Source organism: Ammospiza nelsoni, chromosome 5 (assembly GCF_027579445.1).
Source record: "Ammospiza nelsoni isolate bAmmNel1 chromosome 5, bAmmNel1.pri, whole genome shotgun sequence".
Lineage (NCBI taxonomy): Eukaryota > Metazoa > Chordata > Aves > Passeriformes > Passerellidae > Ammospiza > Ammospiza nelsoni.
This window is the reverse complement of record NC_080637.1, coordinates 66,116,729-66,140,306: the sequence shown is the minus strand read 5'-3', so window position 1 is coordinate 66,140,306 and position 23,578 is coordinate 66,116,729. Positions and strand designations below refer to the sequence as shown.

Sequence of the window (23,578 nt, the reverse complement as noted above, 5' to 3'; positions counted from 1 at the left end):
TCGCTGCGCCTCGGGGCTGTGCCCTGGAGCCCAGCACCGGCCTTTCCACCGTGCCCCGGACACCCACCCTGGCAGGGCCCGAGGGATGCCCTGACGGCCCCCCCGGCGGGCAGCGCCGGAGCGCTCAAACATTGCCTTTTTCGGGCTTTTTTTCTCTTTCCTCCCTTTGTGCGTTGTGTGCGGTTGAGGGTTTGGTTTTTTTTTGTTTTTTTTTTTTTTTTTTTTTTTCGCTTCCCCTCGTCGCTCCTTGCAGGGCCGGAGCGGCGGCAGCGCTCCCGGCATCCCGGGGCCGCTCCGCCCAACCCGGCCCGGCCCGGCCGCGGAGGAGGAGCCGGCGCGGCGGCTCCGGCCGGGCTGAGGCGCGGCTGGGCCCGCGGTCAGCGATGTCCCTGGCGGAGCGGCGGCGGCGGCGGCAGCAGGAGGAGGAAGAGGAGCGGGCAGGGGAAGCAGGGGATGGGGCCGGTGCCGGGGAGGAGGTGGTGCAGATCCGCCTGGGGGACAAGTGCTACCCGGTGTGCAAGAGGAAGCTGATCGAGCAGAGCGACTATTTCCGAGCGCTCTATCGCTCGGGCATGCGGGAGGCAGGGCAGGGCCAGGAGGAGCAGCTGCTGCGCGGGGGGCTGAGCGCCCTGGGGCTGGAGCTGGTGCTGGACTTCATCAACACGTCCTGCCTGGCCAGGCTGGAGCAGGAGGAGGGCGGCGAGGAGGAGCCGCCGCTGCTGGAGGAGCTGGTGGAGGCCGCGTCCTACCTGCAGGTCACGCCCCTGCTGCGGCTGCTGCTGTCGCAGGTGCGCCTGGGCAACTGCTTCGAGCTGCACCGCCTGGCGCAGGTGTACGGCCTGCAGGACCTGCACGACGCCTGCCTGGACTTCATGGCCGCCCACTACCACCAGGTGCTGCGCAGGCCCGACGCCCGCCCGCACCTCCTGCTGCCCCCGGCGCTGCAGCAGCAGCTGCGGGAGCGGCGCATGAGGGGCACGGCCACGCTGGTGCTGCTCGGGGACTTCATGGGCCCGCCGGGGCTGCCCGCCGGCTGTCACCCCGCGGGGGACGCGCCCTGGGCCATGCTCCGCTACGACGAGGAGGCGCAGCGGTGGCTGCCGCTGGCCAACAACCTGCCCGCCGACCTGGTGAGCGTCCGCGGCTACGGCTCGGCCACGCTGGACAATTACCTGTTCATCGTCGGCGGCTACCGCATCACCAGCCAGGAGATCTCGGCCGCGCACTGCTACAACCCGTGCCTGAACGAGTGGAGCCAGCTGGCCTCGATGAACCAGAAGAGGTAACCTCTGCTCCCTGGTGTGTGTCCGTGTCTGGTGTTGAGGTAGATCCTGTTCGCTCACGTGGGACTAACAAACCTCTCTGTGCTCTGAACCACCAAACAAACCCAATGAGAAAACTCCTTTCCCGCTTTCTTTTTGGTGTATTGTGACTCCAGATAAGAGTGAAAAACGCCAGTCGCTTGTTTTTAAAATTTTAAAAGTTTAATAGTAATAAAATGGTTATAAAAATTGTAATACAATTAGAGTAATAATAATTTGGACAGATTGAATTAGGACAATATGAGAGAATAAAGACAAAGAGTTACAGACAGCCGGGTACCTTTTTCTGGGCAGCATGAGCCCAAAAAAGGACACCCGTTAACAGAGGATTAACCCTTAAAAACAACAGCCTGTTGCATATTCATACACTTCATACATGATGCATAAATTCCATTCAAATACAGGATTCTGTCTGGTCATCCTCAACTTCTTCCTCTGAATCCTAACAACGCCTTCGAGGCGGGAAGAAGTTCGTTTCCTCTTAGAAGAGGACAATAAATTCTTTTTCTCTGAAAGATTTAGGTGTCCTGGGGCTGCTGTCTGGTGCAAATGCCTCATTTCCTTTCTTAAAAAAATCCCACTAACATAGTTCTTATTTTAACTACAAAAGTTACCTTTTAACTACAAGACTGCATTTATCATATTAATAAAATGTTAATACAGCACTAGTAATCAATACATAAAAATACATATGGTAAATATCTGCCTAGAGCCATATAATATGCACTTTTCACATAAGTATGTGACAAGTTTTCTTGCTCTTAGCAAGGATGTACAGGCTATACCAGAGCTGGAGATGGCCAAAACCATTTAGTTACAACAGTTGTCCATTTCATAAAAATCTGAATGTTTTAGGCCTGCACTTCAGTGAAATACCAGAAAAACCGTCAGGAAGATGGTGAGAAATTTCTCACTTGATGGGAATGTTTGGATCTGGGAATCATTCATTGTTTTGACAGTTTTTCTTTTTTACCTTTATCCTTTTGAACTGTTTATTACACATTGATGTTTTAGTTTGCATTCAGAAACACTTGTATAATTTATATTTGAAAGAGCAATAGAGACCTAGCCTTGAGGAGGGCCCAAGAGGGAAGGCCTTGTCCCTGGCCAAGGTTGTGGCTCCTCTACCTTAACCACACTTTGGAGTTATAAAAACAAAAGCTTTCATTTCACTGAAACAAACTGGCTTTGTTTCCAACATGAACTTCCTCTTTGTTTCCATTTTAGTAAAAGTATTTTAAATTTTATCTTTTCTCTCTAAAAAAGAAAAAGTAAGGAGGCCAAAATTCACTGTAGAATGGAAATCCTCTTCTCTATCCAGTGAACTGAAAGAGCATGCACAGAGACCCAAGCTGTTGGCATAAATGCTTTGTATCTGGGTAGTTAAACTGCAGTCTCTATTCCTGGTTCTATTTAGCTTTTGCCTCCTAAACCCTCTCAAAACAGGGATTAGACCTAAAATTAAGTCTTTCCCATTTCACATTTTTGTCCCCCCCACTTCTTGTATTGTGAGAATTTTATTTTACTAAAATAATCACCTCCCTAATCAGTCATCTCAACTGATCAGAAACCATTTTTCTCAGTGTTTCTGACTGCTTGGAACGGCGCTGGGAAAAGTTTCATCCGTAAAATGAATGTTTGGCTTTTAAGCACTACAAACACCTTTTCTTACAGACCTTTCTTAGAGGCTGAGCCTGTAGCAGAGTTCCCTGAGGTGCCTGGGGAACAGAGATGTTTTAGCTAGCTTAATTCGACAGCTGGACCTGTGTGAAGGGGGTTGGGAGCACTTGGGCTCACTAGAAGAGCAGGGTGGGGTCAGCCCACACAGTGTCTCCTATGGAAATTGATCACAGAAGTGCCACACTGATCAAATCACGAGGTTCTGCTTCTCTCATGTCTTTAGCAAGAGAGCTGTTACTATGTATGTTGACTCTGCAAGGTGGGTTTTTAAAAAATCGCTTTTCAAGGCCTTTGTTGCACCTTGCAGTTTGTGTATTCAAACTCTAGATCAGCCTTTTTTTCCTCCACAGTTTCCCTTTTTTTGATTTTGCTAGGATGTATAATCATTATACTTGAGACAAACACATGGATATTTTATCCTCTTACTGTTTTCAGTGGCATTGCCACATCAGCTTAATCTTCACAACCATCACAGTTGTCAGCAAGGTGTTCCTTTATGTGACAGTGTTCACAGGGGTTTGAGGATGAGGGAAGAGATGAGGATCTGACTCCATGTTTCAGAAGGCTGATTTATTATTTTATGATGTATATTATATTAAAACTATACTAAAAGAATAGAAGAAAAAATTTAATCAAAAAATAGCTAAGAATAAAAAAAGAAAAAATAATAAGAAAAGCTTGTGGCTCAGACAAAAAGTCTGAGCTAGCTGACTGTGATTGGCCATTAATTAAAAACAACCACATGAGACCAATCACAGATGCGCCTGTTGCATTCTACAGCAGCAGATAATCATTGTTTACATTTTGTTCTTGAAGCTTCTCAACTTCTCAAGAGGAAAAATCTTAAAAAGATTTTTCATAAAAGATGTCTGTGACACCTTTAGACTAGAATTTCACACTGGCCATTTACCCATTTGCCTGCTGCCTTTCTGCAGTATTTTTGGAATAGTCTTTATTCTTAAATTCCATGTAGTTATTGCAAGCCAAAAAGTCCCCAGAATTACACCTGCAAAGTAGCAGTGAGGACATTGTTCCCTGAGTAACTGGGGGAACTTTTTTTTTCATGAAAACTCAGCTGACCCCTTCACAACACACATTTCTGATTTTACCAGCTTCACAGAGTCTCAGCTCTGCAGTTAATTATTGCTTTTTCTATCTGACATAGCATGTCAGCTCCCTGATTACCTGCTTGGTACTCCTGCAGGAGGGATGGCCTGTGTCCTGGGAGCCAGGAGCAGCATCATTTTTAACATGAGGGGTTTGCATGCTGCATGTGCAGTGCTGATGCCTGTCTGCCACACATCTGTGCTGCAAGTGGAGCTGCAGTTCTCTTGGCATTGTATTTTTAGTGTTGTTATGCTGTAGTAAAATAAGCAGGGTGGTTGCCCAGCCTTCTGCTTAGGAATTACAGCCATGTGACTGTCTGGCAAATGAATTTATGTCAGCTGATACAATTACATCCCATGGATGAAATTCAACATACCTTCAGGGAGGGCTCTAGTTTCCATTGAAGTTGGTTTGACTTCAGACTGCAGAGGATCTGGATTTGTCCTGCATGAGTGGCCCCATGTGTTGGCCTCAAAGGAAGGCTGAGGAGTTATGGATATAATTTTGGTGCTCTACTCTTCATGTAAGAGCTTTCTGCCCTAAACAAACCTTTCAGGTTCTATGGTGTTTTTATCATTAATTATTTCCATTGTTGTAATCTCCTCATGCTTAGATGAAACACTTCAAAGTTACTTCTAAGTAGAAGACAAAAGTCACCTGAATGTTTAGCAGTCATTCTGGTTTGGGTCTTCACTGTTGGCTTTCTTTTTAGGTGTACAGGTCTAATTACTTTAATTTCAAACTTTTTCACAAGAGCCAAGTCCTGTATAATGTTCTTGTGATATCCCCCAGGAGCTTCAGAGAGTGTTATTCCCAATTTATGCCTACCCAAGGGAGCTAAAATAATGTGCTCAGGCTCACCAAGGAAGCCTTTGGCTGAGCGTGGAATTTCTCATCGTCTGAGTGCTAAATCCAGTGCTGATCACAAATAGTCCACAGCAGATCAGGTTTTCTAGACCTTTTCATTCTAGACGTGTTTCTGTACTTGGAATTCTCAAGACAGAGAATGACCTGAACTTTTTAATAGAAGCAGCTCCATGTTAGCGTTGCCCAAGATCTGGTCTCTGGAGTCAAGAAGGTAACAAAGTGTTTCAGTAATGTCCTTGAATACCTTTCCAAACATTTTCCTTTTTTTTAACTGAACACTGTCTGGTGAAAATTACTATTTAAAAATTATATACTCATAGGATTTCTGCTGCATGTGCCAGTTATATTCCGCTTCAGTTTTCCATCAGAACCTTCCCACTCCTGGCAGGTAAATCTCCCAGGCCTGGAAGACCTATTTAAGCCCAGGCTGGAATTATGCACATGGAACATGATTTTTGTGAGCGATCTGTACCTGAACCACTGCCACTCTCAGGATTCTTACAGAAGTGTAGGAGATGATGATTCCAGGGAATACTGCTTGTTCAGGAGAGCTTCTCCTTCTCCGTTTTTTACTGTTTTTTTTTTTTTTTTTAATTTGCTCACAATTCTTCTGTGCTGGAAGAAAATAGACTTCAAAATTTTTTTAAGTTAGAACCATCCACACCTTACTTACCACAAATGTATCACACACTTCTAAAGCTAAATGTTTGATGCAGTGTACTCTGAAAATTCTCATAATATAAAAAAGGGAGGAAAGTGAAGTCATTGAAAATATGTAAAACACTTTGGAATTGCTCCATAACTGTGTTTTCACTGTTCCTTGTCTATGTTGTAAGTGCTTTAACTCTAGAATAAACAGTTCATCTGATTTTTGAGAAATTTTAAGGTTAAATTCATCATTTGGCAGGAAGAAACAATGCTGGTTACTCCAAGGCTCATGTTCTGCAGCAGGACCTAGGCTACCTTGCAAATAAATACATATTTAACTTGCTCTTGAAATATTCCAGCAGTGTAGATTCCAACCTACACTGGAATCATCCTCCCAGCTCTCTTGTTCCCATGTTTAGCCGCCCCTCTGATCAGAAAGTGCTCCCCAGTATCTGGGCTAACTCTTTTTGTTGTACCCTAAGTGAGATTGTCAGTGAACAAAAACTGTGTGTGTCCTTCATAGCCGCTGCCCCCACGGGCTCCTGCAGATACACGGAGCACAGTGCAGAGCCATGGGAGATTTGGGAAGCTATGGAATGTCATCTTCCATGCAAAAAGCCTCTCTGCTCCAGCTCCTTTGCATTCATTGTTATATTTTCCTTCCTTTGTGCACCAGCACTTTGCCCTTTGTTGAGTGAAGAACGGATTTTGAGCGATGGTGAAACCCCACAGCTCCCACTCACTGCTGTTCCTGGGCTCCTGTTCAGAGTCAGTGGGGGCAGCAGAAGACAGCTCATATCTCAGCTTGTCCCAGCAAGAAGGGACCTTCTAGGCCTGGTTTTTGGGAAGTACATCTTGGTCCCTCAGGTTTAGACAAGTCACAGGTGTGAGTGGAGCTCTGTCGTGGTGGAATCTGTCTGATTCGGCCCTGCTATTTCCAGGCTGTGGTCCATGGAACAGTTGGTTGTGGAGAGCTGGCTGCCTGCTCAGTGTTTGCTTTCCTTGTTTCCAGCTGCTGCCACACATGAAAAGAGACTAAAAATGCGCTAAATATTTCCTAATGTGCACTCTCCATAAAGACACCTGCTGTTACTGGCATGGAAAGGTGAAGGGCAGAAGTTTTTCATAACATATTGAGCCATTGTCCAAGCTTTCATATGAAGTGTGCTGGTGGATACTTGCAGCTACTTTTGAGTAAAATGAACCTTATTGTTAGTGAATTCCATAAATCTGAGATACCTCCACTGAATGTCATCCATTTTAATGAGTGTTTGGAAGTGGTAAAAAGACTGATGCAAAGGTTTGTGGCCTCCTTTTAGATTATTTAAAGCTGAAAGTTATCCTGTTTGTGTTTCAATAGATAACTTTCCCAGTGGTTTTTCTCCTTTGTTAATTTGTGGAAATTTTTTCTCGGTCCTAACTTTTGCAATAGGTATATTGCTTTCAAAATAATAATGTTTTGCAAATAGTTATCCTCATTTCATACCTGCTTTTGATTGCCATGTTATTCCAGATTCTCTGAAATGGAAAGCATAATTGCTATTGAGGGAATATGAACAGACTGACCTAATCGTAGATGTCAGGGGAAAAAAATAAGAATAAAAAGCAATTAATTCCTTTAAAGGAGCGTTTTAGTTTCCAAAGCTGTATCAGGCTGACAAGAACAAAGTGATTCCATCGGGAAACAAATCCTTTTTCCAAATAGATTTAATAAAAGAAGCTGCAGGGCAGTCTTCAGCTAGGCAGGGTTCATTTTATCCAGACAAAACCTGCAAAAGTACTTAGCAGTAAGTTTTGAATGTTGGATTCCTGCAGGGTGGTACTCCCTTTGCTACCCAGCAGGTCTGAAGCACCATTTCAGTTTTAGACACAACACAGTTCCCTGTTTGGCTTTGTGCTGAGCTGGTGCACTCCAGAGACTGCCACACATCCAGTTAATTGGGATAGCAATGGTAAAATCTCAGTTGGCTCAGCAGAAGAGAAGGAACAACCTTTCTAGGCAATGAGACTGTTCCTGGGGAGAGGGAAAGCTCATCTTTTGTTAGACCAGCCTCCCTAGCTAGAAGGAAGAGCAGCATACAAGAGTTCTGTCTTCACATCCCCCAGGTTCTTCCTCCAGATCTGCCCCTCTAACACCCATGGACCATTTGTTTCTGTCTGTGTTACCTTCAGGGTGTGAGATCGGAGACTTCTCGTGCTTCAGAATCAGGAATTTGTCCTTTGCCATGTGTGAATTTTGAGAGCATAGTGGAACAGACTAAGAAATAAATTACCCATTTGGAGGGCATTGGTCATGGGGTGCAATGTCATTTTGGTTTAGCTATGGGTAGAACATAATTTACAGATAGATATTGCTTCAGAGGATGTATTTAGTAGTTTAATGCTGAGTAGGCTACAGGGAATTCTCTCTTCTTTCTTTTGCTGAACAGGATTCAATGTGTTCCACTTTAAATTGCTTTTTTATTAGGGTTATTAATGAGAGTCAAATAAGTATGCCTTCATAGGCATCCATCAAGCCTTGTTTGAAATTTCTGCAATTTTAGCTGAAATTACATCTTTCTCTGTGTGTCCATGTAATGCACTTTTCTCTACCGATGGCACATTGTTAAAAGCCTGATAAAAATGACCTGTGTGCTGAGCACAGTGGTTAACTGAACATCTAGAGCTGAACTGGCACAGACTGAAATACAAAATAAAATATTCCTCAGTCTCAGCAGCATCATCAATACCATTCAAACTGTCACTGGTTACTGTCCTGAGTAATTGCAGTGTAGTTACAGCATTTTGGGCTGGCACAGAAGAGTTCAGATGCTGCAGATCCCTCAAGAAAGCTGTGAGTGGTGATGAGTCCGTCAGAGCCTGGGTAGGAGGAACTTCCCTGTGTGTTTCTGCCCATGGATGCACCTCATTTCAGTGCTGCAATCTGTTCTTTCAGGTCCAACTTCAAGCTGCTGGCTGTCAGTGGGAAGCTCTATGCCATCGGTGGCCAGTCCCTTTCCAACGTGGAGTGCTACAACCCGGAGAACGACTGGTGGAATTTTGTGGCGTCCATGCCAAACCCTCTTGCAGAATTCTCAGCTTGTGAGTGCAAGGGCAAGATCTACGTTATTGGAGGATACACTGCACGAGGTAACAAGTTTGCTGTTAGTTCTTGTTGCTTTTTACTGGTTGTTTCCAAGGCCCAGATAATTTTCTGCTGTTCTTCATGAAAGCTTTTGAACTCATGGAGAAGGCTGCATAATGCTGATTAAAACACAAAGAAATAAATTGCTGGTAGAAAATTGTTGGTGAAATAAACAAAACAAAATAATAGCTCTATCAGAGAAGAATCAGGTATTTTATTTTTTTTTCAGAGCCTCTGTGGACCTGTGGCTCTGTTGCTTGCAGAGAACAGGTTAGCCACTACCCCTTTTCTTAGATTTTGATCACACAGTAGAGAGAGGTGTCAACAGATATACTTTGTTTCCTTTTTAAATACCTGGTTTAGACTGTCAGAAGGAATAATTAATAAAAAATATCTGCCTGCCTTAGTATTTCTCATGTATTAATAGATATCATGGTCTTTTCACTACAGTATTTCAGTGTTTCACAGGCAAATTCAATGTGTACCTTAATAACAGAATAGAACAATCAAAAGCAGAAGCAAGAACCAACACTTTCAGCTTATTTAATTTCTATACCAAATTTTCTGCAGACACTATACAGAGGGGAGGATTTTAAGTTTCATTCTCTTCTGACAATTACTTTTCTTTTATCTAGTGGGGAAATAAGTTCAGTTAAAAAAAGCTGCCATTTGTTCATTTCTTAAGTGCATAGTGCCATTTTTTGGGAGGAAGACATTTTCTCAGAGCTTTGGAAGTCAATTTTTTAAACATGTCAAATGTTCAGTATTTACCAGGATTTTGTAAGTTTGAATTTGGCCTTTGCCCACTTCAGTTGACCACAGCAGTTTTAAGGCTTTCTTTCCAAGCAGAGAATGAAATTAGAAGACAGATCAGCTTTTACAGACAGTACTGCAAGCAAAACTGAACTGATGTTAGAACAAACTTCTGAGCAGATTTGAGCCTCTGAATCATTTTATAAAAGACACACTGGTAGCAGACTTAGACACCAGAATTGCCACAGTTACACTGGTCATTTTCCTTCTGAAGTATGCTGATGTCAGAAAGTGTTAAGACCTAAAGATATGAGAAACACTAAGGTTTATATGCTGGTTTGCTACCTTTACTACATAAAACACATGCAGCAATTAATGGGGTTTTTTTATTATGTTATTTTTAGTAATTTTTGGTATTTCTGTATATACCTCAGTTTTGGTAGATTTTGTGGGCTGTTTTTTAAATTTGTGTAGAGCATTCTCCTGAGACTGCACTTTCCAAAAGATGGCAGGATCTGGAATTTCCTACTGTAAATTATAATGACCCTTCTTGAATAAAGTCCCTCTCTTGAGTCTACAGCTCTCACTTCTGAACCTAGATCCGAATAGAAATTCCATGTCACACACTGTAGCGTTCATATTTTGTATTGTGGGTTTTGTTTTGGGGTTTTCTTGTTGTTTCAGTGGATATAAAAGACCGAGACTGTCAACTGAGCATGTGAGGGCCATGTTGAAATGGACTTCTATTTCATACACTTCCTCTCAAATAGCACATTTTCCATGGAAGTTTACTGCTATAGATAGTCATAAAACTTAACTGGGACTTCTCCTCCCCTTAATGAGTCAGAGAATGATAGGTTGTTTGTAGACAAAGGTCATCTATATGTAGAGCTGTAGTTTCACAGAGCACTGCCATGAAAATAATCAGGGTGCAAATGCTGGATGGAGCAGCACCTCCCTGATCATGCCACTGATGCACTTCATTCAGGACAGTCCAGTGATATTTCTGGCTATTTATACCTGTGCCCTCACAGAGCCTGTCAGTGTGTCCCTGTCTGCTCTTCCCCCTGGGAGCTCATCTAGAAGCCATCATGCAGGACAGACTGGTACCATGGAGGAGATTTAATAAAAGACCTGTCTAGAGTCTGCAAACCTGTTCCTGCTTGTCACTTGAGCTTGGATTTGAGCTCAGGTCTCCAGAGACTTGAGAGAGACTGAATTTATTGAGTCGTGTGCATTCTGTGATAATTTAGTGAAGCCTTGGGCACAGCCAGGGTCTTCTCTGCACCATAAATCAGGGTGGCATTGTGACAGTTTTGTGGAATAACACTATTGCAAACACATGCACACACTGAGTTGTGAATTATGGAGATGATTTCCTGATTCTTAGATGATTTTGACAATGTGTGTTTCTCTCTTTATAAAGTGCCCTTAGGTCATCCAGACCACTTGCTGAAATTTAACCAGCTTTACAAATTTTATTCCATAAAACTTTGGAACTGAAATGCGAAGTGATGAAATGTTAAAAGTAATGAAACATGAAAATGTAACTGAAACATGGACTGAAATATGATGTATCAGAGTTAAGCTTGGATGATAAATCATCACTTGGCAGCCATTAATGAAGTGTACTCTCTTCATGATAGTTCGATTCATCTGTGACCACTTCTGGAGATGAGAATATTGCTCCATTTCCCTCTTTGTAAAAAAATACTTATGTATCAATCAGAGACAAAATTAAAAGCATGAGCTGAAAGGTAGGGATTAGATCCTGCTAAAATCTGGGGGCCCAGACAATTTACATCATGTAATGTGCCAGAAGTAGCCTCATTTTTTTCCCTGTGCCAAGGAACAGAACGTTCAAAGTTTCTTGTCAAGGGCAAAGAGCTGCAGTTGTCAGTGATCACTCTTTCTTCCCTGGCTTGCCTTGCAAGTGTGTGGTGTGAGAGATCTGCAGGAAAGGCTGGGACGCTTTGTAGGAGAGGAAAAACTTCTGCACGTGGTGCCTTGTGACAGAATTACTGACTTGTGAACGTCTCCTCTGTGTTCCAGGCAGGAACATGAGCATCCTGCAGTACTGCCCCACTTCTGATTCCTGGACCAACTTGGAGCTGTGCGACGTGCACGTGCGCAAGCAGCAGATGCTGTCTGTGGAGGAGACCATCTACCTGGTGGGGGGCTGCATCCTGGAGCCAGGGCCCGGCCACAGATCCAGCCCCAGCGAGGACGTGCTGACCGTGCAGTCCTACAACATCGCCACCAAAGAGTGGCTCTACCTCAACGAGAACTCTTCCAAATCCGGCCTTAACTTGACTTGCACGCTCCACAACGATGGAGTCTATATCTTGAGTAGGAATATTACTCTGTCTTCCAGCTTGGAGCAGCGTCTCTTCCTGAAGTACAACATCTTCACGGACACTTGGGAGACCCTGGGGCGCTTCCCAGCCTTTGGACAGAACATTCTGATCTGTTCTATGTATTTGCCTGATGGGCGAAAAGTGTAGCAGCACCAGGGTTTTCTTTTCAGTTCATTATGTTTTTTTGATAAAATATTGCTCCCTTTGAATAATTCCATTTTCAGAATGTCATCTGGTTGCATAATGCAGGCATAAAATACTGATTCTGTTCTCTAAAAAGGTTTCACAATTCAGTATGAAGAGAAATGCTTCCAGAAACAGTTTGAAGATGTGGATTTGAAAATTTTACTAGTTTGGATTAAAATTTCACCAGGTATTGTTTGCAATTTAAACGTAAAATTATTGTGTTGGCAACTGATACAGGAGTTCCAAAGGCAAAACTGATCAGTCTGGTTTTATTCTTTGTCTTAGTAGACAGTGTAGCACAAAACATATACATTTTAAAAGTGGAAACAATTCAATAAAGTAAATAATTAGTATAATCAAAATCACAACAGGATTTATTTCTTTCAAAGTACAGTTTTTACTCAAGCAATGTTCTGTCAAATGCACACTGTTTCAGATTCTCTATACTGTCCCATTTTTATCTCTTCCATGGTAGCAAGTGAGATTCTCAAAGGTGCCAGCAATTGGGGTCCCATCAAGAACTTTCTCTGAATTATTTGTAGTCAATGCTTTTCCAGGGACTGGTAGGAATTACCTAGAGGCTGCAGTTGCCTATTGCAAAGTAGATGCTCCTTTAATGGAAGTTGGCAGCATTTCTTGCTGCTGTTAAGACAGAAGTAAAAAGGCTTTTTATTCAAATGGTGGAGTTCCCTAATTGTCATAAAGGTTTGAGTCTAGTTACCTTGTTGTGTTCTGTGGTACTTAGAACTGAGTTTTAAAGATCACATTGCAGCTGGCAGCAAGCTGCGTGTTGTGAAGATGTCCCTGAGCAGGGGTGATCCTGCTCCTGGCACATCCTGGTTGGTAACCCTCCTGTGGGACATGCATGGAAGGCTTGGCTCTCATAAATTACCCCCTGAACACGTCCCCCAGAGCAGGGACATTGTGTGTTGGCTCATTCTTGTGTCACCAGGGAAGGCTGCCTCAGGTTTGCCACACAATGCTGTCCTTGTGTACAGGGCACTGTAAGGTGGTCACTGTGAGCACTCCTCTGTGGGGTTCTCCAGTGGACACTGCAGGAGCTTCTCCCAGTTCCTGCCTGGCAGAATTGCAGCCAGGATTGGCCCCTTTTCTCCTTGCAGCTCACAAGTGCAAAAGGTCTGCTTGAGGTGCCTGCCCAGCTCTGGAGAGTGTGTCCTCACAGCAAGGAGAGGAAAAGCAGCTCTGGCCTACCAGGAGAAGAGCCAGGTTAGAGATGTGCTGAACACATTGCAGGGATGCTGCTTCTGCATCAGCTGTTCATCCACATAAGATGAGGTTTAAAGCACCTGAACTCATTCTTAATGTGTGGAGATGTATTTTTTGTTTCTCCATTAGAATTCAGGAGTCTGAATCTTCTTTTGAAGACAGGGGTCTGTTGTACAGAGGATGAGGCAGCAATGGTTCCCTCAGGGTGCCTGTAATTCCTTGCTTTTCCATAGTTTTGAATGAAATCTGTTCTTGCTAAAGGGTTATCAGTCTTAAAGTGCCTTGCCAGTCCCTGCTGACACATTAATCTTTGTGCTTCCAATCACCTGTAGCAACCCAAACAGAAAATCCCAGGAAACTTCTCCAGAATGAGGGCATTTTTGTTTGAACACTCTCAGGATGAAAACAACCACAATACAAGGTATTTTGGGTCTCTGAGATTTGCCTTTTTTGGGTGGAAATTTTGCAGCCTGGTGGAGAATGTCCTGCCTCAGCCCAAACTGGTGCCTGCCACTCCGCTCTGTATGACTTCAATTAGCTAAGTCCATGTTGATGTGTTTTTATTTCCTTTGAAGGCATTGTGTAACTGCTGTGTTTTGACAGCGGTATCAGACCACACAATTACTCTTCTGCAATGAAATAATTAGGTGATTTTCATAAGATGCTTCTTCCAGAAGTGTTTCAGAATAAATATAAGCAGGGTGCCATAGCCTGGTGATAAATTATCTCAGTCACATTATGCTACTTGCTTTCCTAAATTTCATTTCAGTTCCAGATTCAGTACTCTACAGTCAACTGTGACCAATGTTGGTGGAGGGAATCACAACCAACTCACAATATTCTTTTTCCTAGCAAATTAACCAAGAAACTCTGTCACTCCTGGGTTTGCAATGGGGTATATCAAATCAAGACCTTTCAAACCCATTCATTTCTTAGTGCCGTCTTAATTCCAAAAGCTATGACATCATCTTCTTGGTGTGATTACTCTTTTTCAGAAGAGGCCTTTCCACACTGGGTTTGTCTTGGTTTCAACTTCCAGCAATCAAGTGACCACCTTGAAAACTTGCTCAAATGCAAAGGACAAAGCTGTGTCTGACCATAAATACAATCAGACCCTTTTGTCAGTCCATGGTGCAAATGGCTCCTGCACTGACATCTGACAGTACTGCAGTCACAAATCAAAACTGGTGTTTAATTTAGTGGTAGCATTAATTAGTGTAAGAATCTAAATGTACTCCATTACTACAGGCTGAAATAAAAATAAATGGTTTTTTTTAAACAAAATCCTTTACAGAAAAGTATGCAGTGTGTGTGGCCCCATACCTCAGGAAAGAAACCAAACACTGTAATGACTGTCTTGTGCCCTGTTTATTTTCTTTCTATCAGTTTTATACTCCATATTCACTTTTTATATTTTGGGGCAAGGAAAAGTGTCTGAGAGCCACTAACAGAATAATTAAAACACTACTTTTTAGCCAATGGAATTGTGCAGTGATCTGGTGTGCTCTCCTTTCTCTGGTGGTGGGAGGAAATTTGAAATTTCTTGATTTTAGAAGTAGCCAAAGAGTCATTGCAGTCTGATCAACTGGAAATTCCTCTGTTGTCCTCATGTTGCTCCAAATGTGGGCTTGGAGAGATCCTTCCAGCTCCTGGCATCTGCATCTCCAAAAGTGGGTGAGTAGGAATGTTCATCTTGAAAGAATTCCTGAGTTCCTGTGAAGTACATTTGTTCTCAGTGCTGTCACTGCCACTTCCTTGGCTATTCAGACTGCTTCAGCAAGTGCTAATTACTTCAAACTCTGCTAATTACCTGTAATTTGAACTAATGACTATTTCCAGCCTGTTTCTTTCCTTCTTTCCTTCCTTCTATTCTTTTTTTCTGTTTGGTCACCCAACAATCTGTGGTTCATCTAAGTTTCCTGGTCTTGGTGTTCCCAAGCCTGGATCCATCCTCCAGACCGCTGCTTTCCTGCTGTGTCTGGGTTATCCAGTGCTTTATATCTCCACTATTTATCTTCTCAGCCTCATGGACTGGTTCCCTGTGATACTGACCAGCAAAAGCTGGTTATGGCAGAGGATGATCCTGAGTTGAAAGGAAGAACAGCAGCCCCCAAAGTCCTGGGGGACGACTAAACAGCAAACTCTGGGAACTCAGTCCCTCCTCGTAAAATGCAGAAGCATTTGAGAAGGTTGCTCATATCAAGGCTAAGAGGGAGCATAAAAGTTTCTTCCTTTCTGGGAATGGTTTGTGGTTTTCAATGTGAAATAGGAGTTGTGTGGGGCTTAAGTTTAATCTCTCTGGCTGCTTTCCACGGGTTTCCCTTTCTGCCCTGTCGGCCAACCTCTCTTGAGCTTAATATCTGTGTTTTACATTCTTTGAGGACTTTGCCTTTCTACATCAGTGTCCAGCCCATTGTGCTGAAATCATATGCTAGCAGTTTGTTGGTTTTTTTCTGTGTGTTGCTCTCCTTTTCACACTCATCTGTGTCTGTCTGTCTGTCACTAAGTAGTTTGTAATTCAGGTGTAACCTTTTCACTTAGTCAGTTTTGGGCTCTGGGAAGAGAAACCTACAAAGCTACAAATGTTCAGTTTCCTTTCAGTGAGAAGTGATACTGCAGGCACTCAGTTTGTGGGAATTGATCTGTGTCTGTGACAGGATGGACAATGGAGGGCACGGAATGTAATAACATTTTTTGTTTATTTGGCACATAACATGCTCAAAGCCCCCCCACATGCAGAAGTTATTCCTCCCTGCCGTCCCTGTAAGATACACTCTGTAAATGATGCTAAACCAGAGACATCCTTGGAACACCTGTTGGCAAGTCCAGCAAATTTATAGGTGTTCATCAAGAGGGCAGAAGCTGTCAGTGTGAATAAATGGATTTTGCACTTAGAGCAGTGACCAAAGGGTGGCTCCCTAGCCCCACAGTAAGGCTTAGGAGCCAGAGCTCATGTTCTCAGACAGAAAATTTAAACCCCTTTACAGCTGTTCTCAGACTGTGATTTCCATCTAAACCAGCTTTGAGCCTAGTTTAGTGCAACCTCTAGGTAGTTGTTTTTTATTACTTCTTGAGAAGGAGAGTGGAGTTGGGAAAAGGAGTCTGGATTTTGTGATCTGATTGGGATCATGCATTCACAGATTTAAAATCACTCTCCTAGTTATACATGCTATATGGATTATTTTCTAAAAGCAGTGACCTTACCAGTAAACACATGCTGATACCTCCTGTGAATATCAGTGTCTAAAGTAAGATTTGGTTTCTTTTTTGCAATTAGAACAAAAAACCAGGAATCATTACAATTCCTGTGCTTTTCTAGTGGAAGGCTGATTTTACAGGGTCCAGTTTTAGAGTGCCCAGGTACATCATGTGCTGAACATCTTCAACCTATAAATGCTTCAAGAGGAGAGAAAGACATTCAGCACCTTAGCAAAGGTTTTTGCTGTTGGTACTTACACCATTACTTAAGATTGAGCAGTGAACACAAACTCTGAATCATCCTTCCCTCCCTCCACTTTTCAGTTGAAATTTATGATTATTCACTCAGGTGATTTTCCACTCTCTGATATTTTCCAGGTGTATTAAAGGGTGTGTCTTGTGATAAGAGCACTTTTTATAAATAATTTTCAACATCTTCAAAATTACTAATTCTATAAACTTTCTGGTTTACTTTTATTAGTCATGCTTTGAAAAATGGCTTTGTAGAGTTTTGATTACTTTTCTGTACTTAGTATTGAAAATATCAGGGATTTCAACAGTGCAAGAGCAGGGAAATATCTGTAGCTATTCAAGGACATGACTTCAGCTGTGCAAGGCCTGAAATGTAAAATGTGTCATTACTTCATTTCCTCTGAAACTTACTCTAATTTGCAGTTAACTAATTTAATTGGGTTAATTTACTAATTTTAAGTTTTACACCATTCACTAAAGTTAAAACACTTTCAATTGAGCAGTGATTTTGGAGGTGATGTTAAAAGGGCTCTGTGTTCATCTTTGGATATTGTTATAACAATCTACTTTTTCCACTTTGGGACTGTTATAATTGTCTGGTATCCCACTGAATGCCTTTTTATTTGGTTGTAAGGGAAGTTTTTGCCCACAGGTAGGGCCTTGATTTATTATGAAGAGCAGAGCTGTGTCATTTGAGAATGTGTATTTTGAAGCTGTAAATTATTGATTGATGATAACTGCAGTGGAGCCCATAAATACACGATTTTGGGTGCTAGGGGTGGAGATTAATCTAGGAAAGAGATGCTTAGAGACAGCCACTCTTTAACCTCCAGGCATAAGCAATTTTCAATTGCAGAACCAGACAGAAATGGTTTTAAAATGGGAACTCCTTTTTCCCTCTTCCCATCTCTTCTGCTACATCCCAAACCCTTTCAGTCACAGTAATTTGTGGCAAGGCATCTGTACTTGGAAGAGAGTGTTGGTAGTGAGGTAGGAATGTGCTGCTTGTGCAGGTGATCCCTTATCAGAACTGCTGCCTGGCAGGCCAAGAAACCTTCCTGGAGCTTTCCTGGAGACACTGATGGCTCTTTAATGTCATGTTATCTGCTAATGTGTGTGTGATGAGAGGTGAGGCAGGGAGAGGAGTCACAGAGCTCTATTGTGGACCTGATAAAAATGCACAATAGCCTTGAAGAAAAACTACTTTCTTTTTTTTTTTTAATTTTTTTTCTAGTAGAGCCTGATCCAAAGCCTTTGATGTTAATAAAGAGAACCAGCTTGGAATTAGGCACATGATTGAGTGAATTTGATAATTCTGAAAGAATCCAAAGGGATGTTAACTGTACAACTGGCTGATGAAAGAAGAGGCACAGGCTTGGAGAGCCTTGGCACAGTGTGATCTCTGATATGCCCCATCTGTGGTGTTTGAATTTCACTCTGAAGATGTCCATTGTGTTAACACAAGCTTATCAAATACAGTGGCTCTGAAAAATCAGGAGAATGATGTTTTCCTAGGAATATCTGGGGAGAAGGTGAACATCTCTACAATTATGCTGGTGGGGAATCACTGAGAAAACATTGCTCTCATACTTCTGGTTCTGACCAGCAAAGCACATCTGTGTTTCCTTGTACCAAGAAATGTGGTGTGTGAGGTGAGGTTGAAGTGTTTTACCTTATACCCTGGTGCTGTGAGATTTTTCTTTGCTTGTTTTCTTGCACAATAGCATCTCAAAAAAAAAGAAAAAAATCTTGTATCCAGGCATTAGATCCTTCTCCCACAAGCTGTGATAATGCCATAGCCAAAAAAATTACCTGAGTATGGTCATGTGGGACTGACAGGCATCATCCCTGTGTTACTGTGAATTTATACAAGTAGAGAAGATTTATTTTTACAAGGATTAGAACTTTGGCTGATATTCCATGCAAGGTGAAACAGCTCCAGGAACCTTTTGAGAACAAAACATCTCAGGGTGGTTTTCCTCTATAGGAAAGATAAGGGTGTGTCCCACATGGGGATTTGAAATCCTTGAGGAAGAGGATAGACTTAAAGCTAAATCTCCTGTGCCTTGGCAAATCTCCCAGTAAACATAAACTCCCTTCTTTCTTCAGTTTGTATGGGTAACTAGTTTTATGTGGGATAATTAAATTGTCTGTTTTTCAGAAAATAAAATATTTACCCCAAGATGTCTAAACATTAAACATCTGTACAATGCACCAAAATCTGTGTGTCCAAGCTTGCTTTTCCTCTATGTTAATTCCCTTGCTTTATCTTGAAATCTGTTTCAGCTACTGGAGTACTGAAATGAACATTGTTCCCGCTGCGTCCTCTGAGCGTTGTAAACCAGCTGGTGAAACAGGAGTGTCTGTCTGTCTGTCCATCAGCCTGGAATAACTGTACCTGCCTGGGGGGACCTGGGCAGGGCTCTTCTGGCAGGGTGGTTTCACTGGGAGCTTGGTCCAGCTCTTCAAGGCTGGCTGTGAAGGCTGCCTGCCACTCTGAGGAGTGAGAATTGATCAGTGTGGCCCAGAGAACATCCCCTTCCCGAGCAGCATAATTTAATAGTGACTCTGAAATTGTTTCCCTCTGAATTTTGGTTGATCCATCCACCCTCCAACACCCTCAAATCAGAGAGATTTTTCTCCTGCCAGCTGCATTGCATAAAAAGTTCCACTCTCTCCGTGGCCCCTGAGGTCCAAAGTAAACACGGAGGAACATAAACCCGTTCACCCCTTCTGGGCCCAGCACTCAGCAGCCTCCTCACCCCTCCAGTGATCAATAAAAGCCAGAGAGGAGAAAAACAACAGCAAATACTTCCATCCCACTTGCTATCAGAGACCCCCAAGTCACTGGCAGCAAGAAAAATCACTGCATTTTGCCAGGATTTCCGTGCCAAAGGCAGGCTTGACTTGGGAGCAGCCGTCCTTGGCTGCAGGCCCCTCTGTCAGTTGCCATAAATAGCTGGAAATTCAACCTGTCAAGCTGTTCCCTGCCAGTCTAACACCTACTTCCTTCAGGTGCCACAGGGTGGAACATATTAGGAACTCAGCAGCCCATTAATTCTTTCCTGGTTTCTGTGGGAGGTCTTCACAGAAGTTCGTGATTTTCTTGAGAGGCAGAAAATTTGGGATTTGAATTCCACCCTCTGCAGCAAGCATGGATCACATATATTAATGCTAAAGTCTGCCAGTCTTTTTGTCAGGATTCAAATATCTTTGAAAGTGAATGAAGGCAATGGTCAGGAAAATGTTGTGGTGCAATGAAAAAGTGAATTGAGGTGGAGAGCACCCTGTAATTTTAGTGTTCACATATAAGTACAGCAATGGCACCATAGGAAAAAAGGGGCAAAGATTTTTTAACGTGGTCTGTGATGCCTTAAATATGGGGACAATAAATTTCTGGCTCTTCAGAATGGACTCAAATTCAAAAGTTCAGTGCTTAAGTGCCTTCTGAAGTGTTTCTAATTAGCCATCTAGAAGGTCTAGTCAACACCCTGAGCTGTTTCTGTACATTTTACTAAGCATCTTTCTGTATCTTCCTCTCTTGAAGGCTTTGCAACTTTGAAAGCGCTGTTTGCTCAATGGAACAAATTAAATTGGGTTGGTTTCCTTTGAGCCACGTTATCTGGACAGAAATAGTCCCTCACTTCCAGTGTGGAACTGCAGCTCTTCCAGTTCAACTCTCCACAGTTTTTGTGCAATGCTTTCTTATTCCAGATAAGAAACTGCAAATACATTTTATTTGTCCTGTCCATTGAAAGCTGTTGAGCAGGGATCAGCAAACAGGAATCATGTGACGCAGGAGAACCCAGCAGTGGGGTTTATTTAATCATGGAGTGTAGCAACAGAAGCACTGCATGTTCAAAAGGAGAGAGACAGAGAAACAAAAGTACCTGGAAATAGAGGGTCTATATCTGTACAACAAAGTGATAACCTGGGTTTGGATGCACACCACTTTGGTGCAGGTGTCCATCCACTGTCTGCCCATTTTTATACTTCATTTAGCCAGAGTTTGTTCTATCCAATGCTGAGAGACATTTTCTCATTTTGCATCCTTTCATTTCCTCTCCCATCTCCTGTGTTTCCTGTGACTGGGACATCCCTTGCATGTTGGAGATGATTTTGGGACAAGGGAGCAGCCGTGCACATCTCTCTGTCCCTTGTTCTCTGACAGCAGTGGCTGTTAAGGAATATTTAGGACACAAAGTTCTTTTACCTCATTCACTTAAAACTACCTTTCTGTTGCAAGTAATGACTTATAAATTTGTGGCTCGAATCTGCAGAAGAAATATCAATTTTGATGACGTGCTGTGACACTGATGGGATCCCACAAGGGCTAACAACTGTGAAAATTATTTAGTTGATCGTTTCCTACAAAGACCTGGAAAAATATTGCATAATATTTTTTTTGGGATCTCAGAAAAACCACTTCCCAGGCTTTGCCATCACAGATCTCCATGGTTTGCAGGTGATCTCTGTGAAAAAGGAACCAGTGAGGAATACTCAGAGCAGTAGTCTTAATCCTAGTCTGAATCCTACTGATTTGCAACAGAGAATGGATTTTTACAGCAGCAAGAGGTGGTGGATAGGGAGGGAAAGATGTGCAGCCTTTCCTAGAACCCTGCCAGTGTTTCACATGAACTTGTTCTAGGTGGTTGTCAGTTCAATCTGTTCTGGGTCAGGTGGGCACTGTTGCATTCAGAGGTTTTTGGTATGAAGAAATGTTCCTCAGCAGGCTCAGGTCAGAATGAATCCACCTTGGTGGAACTTCACCAGTGAAATTAGGAGTGAGAACTCCCTTTTCTGTGTGAGTTTGAACCAGCTCTGTTTGGCCACTGGCACCAGGTTTTGTGCCAATCTCAACCTTCAGCTGCTCCTCTGTTGAGAACCTGCAGGGACGTCATGGTTCCACTGCTTTTGGTCTGGATATTGTATAAAAGAATCTGTGCACACGTTCATCCAGGTCCCTGCTGCAAAAGTCTTCCTGTCACTGTTACCTCTGCAAAGATTTTCCTTCAACTTTAAGGGATGTATTATCTAAAAGAAATTGATTTCCAGATAATCCCTCTCACTCGAGATGATTTTGAGTGCCCAATTAAAAATTTAACACTTACAGCACATGAAAACCACGGTGTTAAAATAATCTTATCATTTGAAACATAAAAACTTACACATTCTCCAGTTTTATATGGATCTACACCCTAGATTAAGATAAGATTGTTTAATGACTTCTTTATGATCTACATGCTCTGTCCTAAAGTCACAATTCCAAATATGATTTTAACACAAGCTCCCATTTGTCACATGCTATAAAAATGTCACATTTTGCATTGTTCAAGAACATTTCCAAAAGTAAACTCATATACCTAAGATAAACCAAATGCAATTATTCCACAGCTACAGTTCACTGCTTTTGTGAAGTATACCATGCATTCTATAAATATTTAGCATATAATATAGTTCCTTTAGTAAATATTTAAGTAGCTATCTAACCTGTTCCAGCACAGATGCAGACTTCCCCATGATGGGGGGAAGAAAATGTTGCTAGGGCTTGCTGGATCAAATGCTATACCAAATGCACAGCCTGATTTTGCAACAGCAGTGCAAAATCTGTTATCTAGAATAAATATATGGTTTTGACTCTGAAAGGATTATTTGTATGAAGTAAAAACTTGCTTCCAGGAGTGGAGGCTTATTATAATTGTATCTTTTTGCAGCTCTTGGTCATGATGGAAAATATTTTTCCTTAGGCTGTTCAGTACCACTGATGATTCCCTGTTTGAGGAGAGGGAGCTGATAGACCATACCAGTGGGATTGGAAGGGGTATAATCTCTCAAATCCATGTTCCCAGATTACTGACGTTTCTGGCATTTCTGTTAGACTTGTTGTGAGTGTCCTGAGTTTAACTGGATGTCTATTTTCCCTGTCCTTCCTCCATTTCACTTTCCATGTGTAAATCTAAAACTTATTTTCCTCAACTCAGGATTCATGTGTTGCATGAAACATGTTTATTGCTGCACTGTACAACCTTCAAAGGAAATTCAGAGAAGGTCAGCTCTTGTTAGCTGTGGAAGATGGGAGATTGACTTTGCTTTTCCCTCTAGTCAAAATATTCCAGAGCCTTGAGATCCTTTACAAAAATATGATGGATTTGACTGCAGTTTTATCATGATGTCATGATGGGCTTGCAATAACAGTGTTCCAGTAAGACACAATAATAACACACACACACACACACACACACACACACACACACACACACACAGGGTCACACTGTTCAGCTTTCAGTTTATTCTGCTTTTTGCCTCCAGCTCTGCTCCTGTCTGGTGCTGTGTGATTTGAAAGCATTCCCAACAGGCCAGGAGCAAAGCCACGGGCTCTGGCACCTCTGTCGTGCTCTGTTCCCTTGCTGGCAGAGCCCCTTTAATGTGAAGTTAATCACTCGCTTCTGAACTGTTTATGGCAACAAATTGGATGTGAAATAATAAACATTGGCAGCTCTTTTCAATATTAAAGGTATCCAAGAGCTGGCATGTGGTCCTATCAGTTTCTTGAAGACAGACTTTTATGTGTAACCTTCTAAAGCATTTCAGTGAGTATGTTGAGAAATTCTCCTGGCATCTTCCAGGACTCCCAGGCTCTTTTATGCATTAAAGATCGTGAGAAGCTTTGCTTTTTTTTTCCTTTTTTTTACCCCAAATCTAGAAAAATAAAAAAAAACCCCAAATTAAAAAAACACCAAAAACCCCCACAAACAACAATAACCCACCACTCTGACTAATTATTTGATGTCTAGTTAACTGGGGCAACACAGGAAAAGCATCTTCATTCTCTTGCTTCAAATTTGGCAGTGATTATT

The 23,578-nt window shown here is 42.5% G+C and overlaps 1 protein-coding gene across 1 annotated transcript; it reads left to right on the top strand.

Annotated features, from left to right (window-relative positions):
- Positions 1 to 383: 383 nt before the first annotated feature.
- On the top strand, positions 384 to 12,412 carry KLHL42 (kelch like family member 42). Its single transcript, XM_059472684.1, has 3 exons — positions 384 to 1,282; positions 8,560 to 8,753; positions 11,554 to 12,412. The coding sequence occupies exons 1-3, from the start codon at positions 384 to 386 to the stop codon at positions 12,003 to 12,005; spliced, it is 1,545 nt and encodes a 514-aa protein (XP_059328667.1). The 3' UTR covers positions 12,006 to 12,412.
- The last annotated feature ends 11,166 nt before the right edge of the window (positions 12,413 to 23,578 follow it).

Coding starts and splice junctions, on each gene's coding strand:
- KLHL42 (XM_059472684.1), top strand. CDS start 384: ATGTCCCTGGCGGAGCGGCGGCGGCGGCGGCAGCAGGAGGAGGAAGAG. Junction 1,283..8,559: donor GCCTCGATGAACCAGAAGAG/GTAACCTCTGCT, acceptor CTGTTCTTTCAG/GTCCAACTTCAAGCTGCTGG. Junction 8,754..11,553: donor TGGAGGATACACTGCACGAG/GTAACAAGTTTG, acceptor TCTGTGTTCCAG/GCAGGAACATGAGCATCCTG.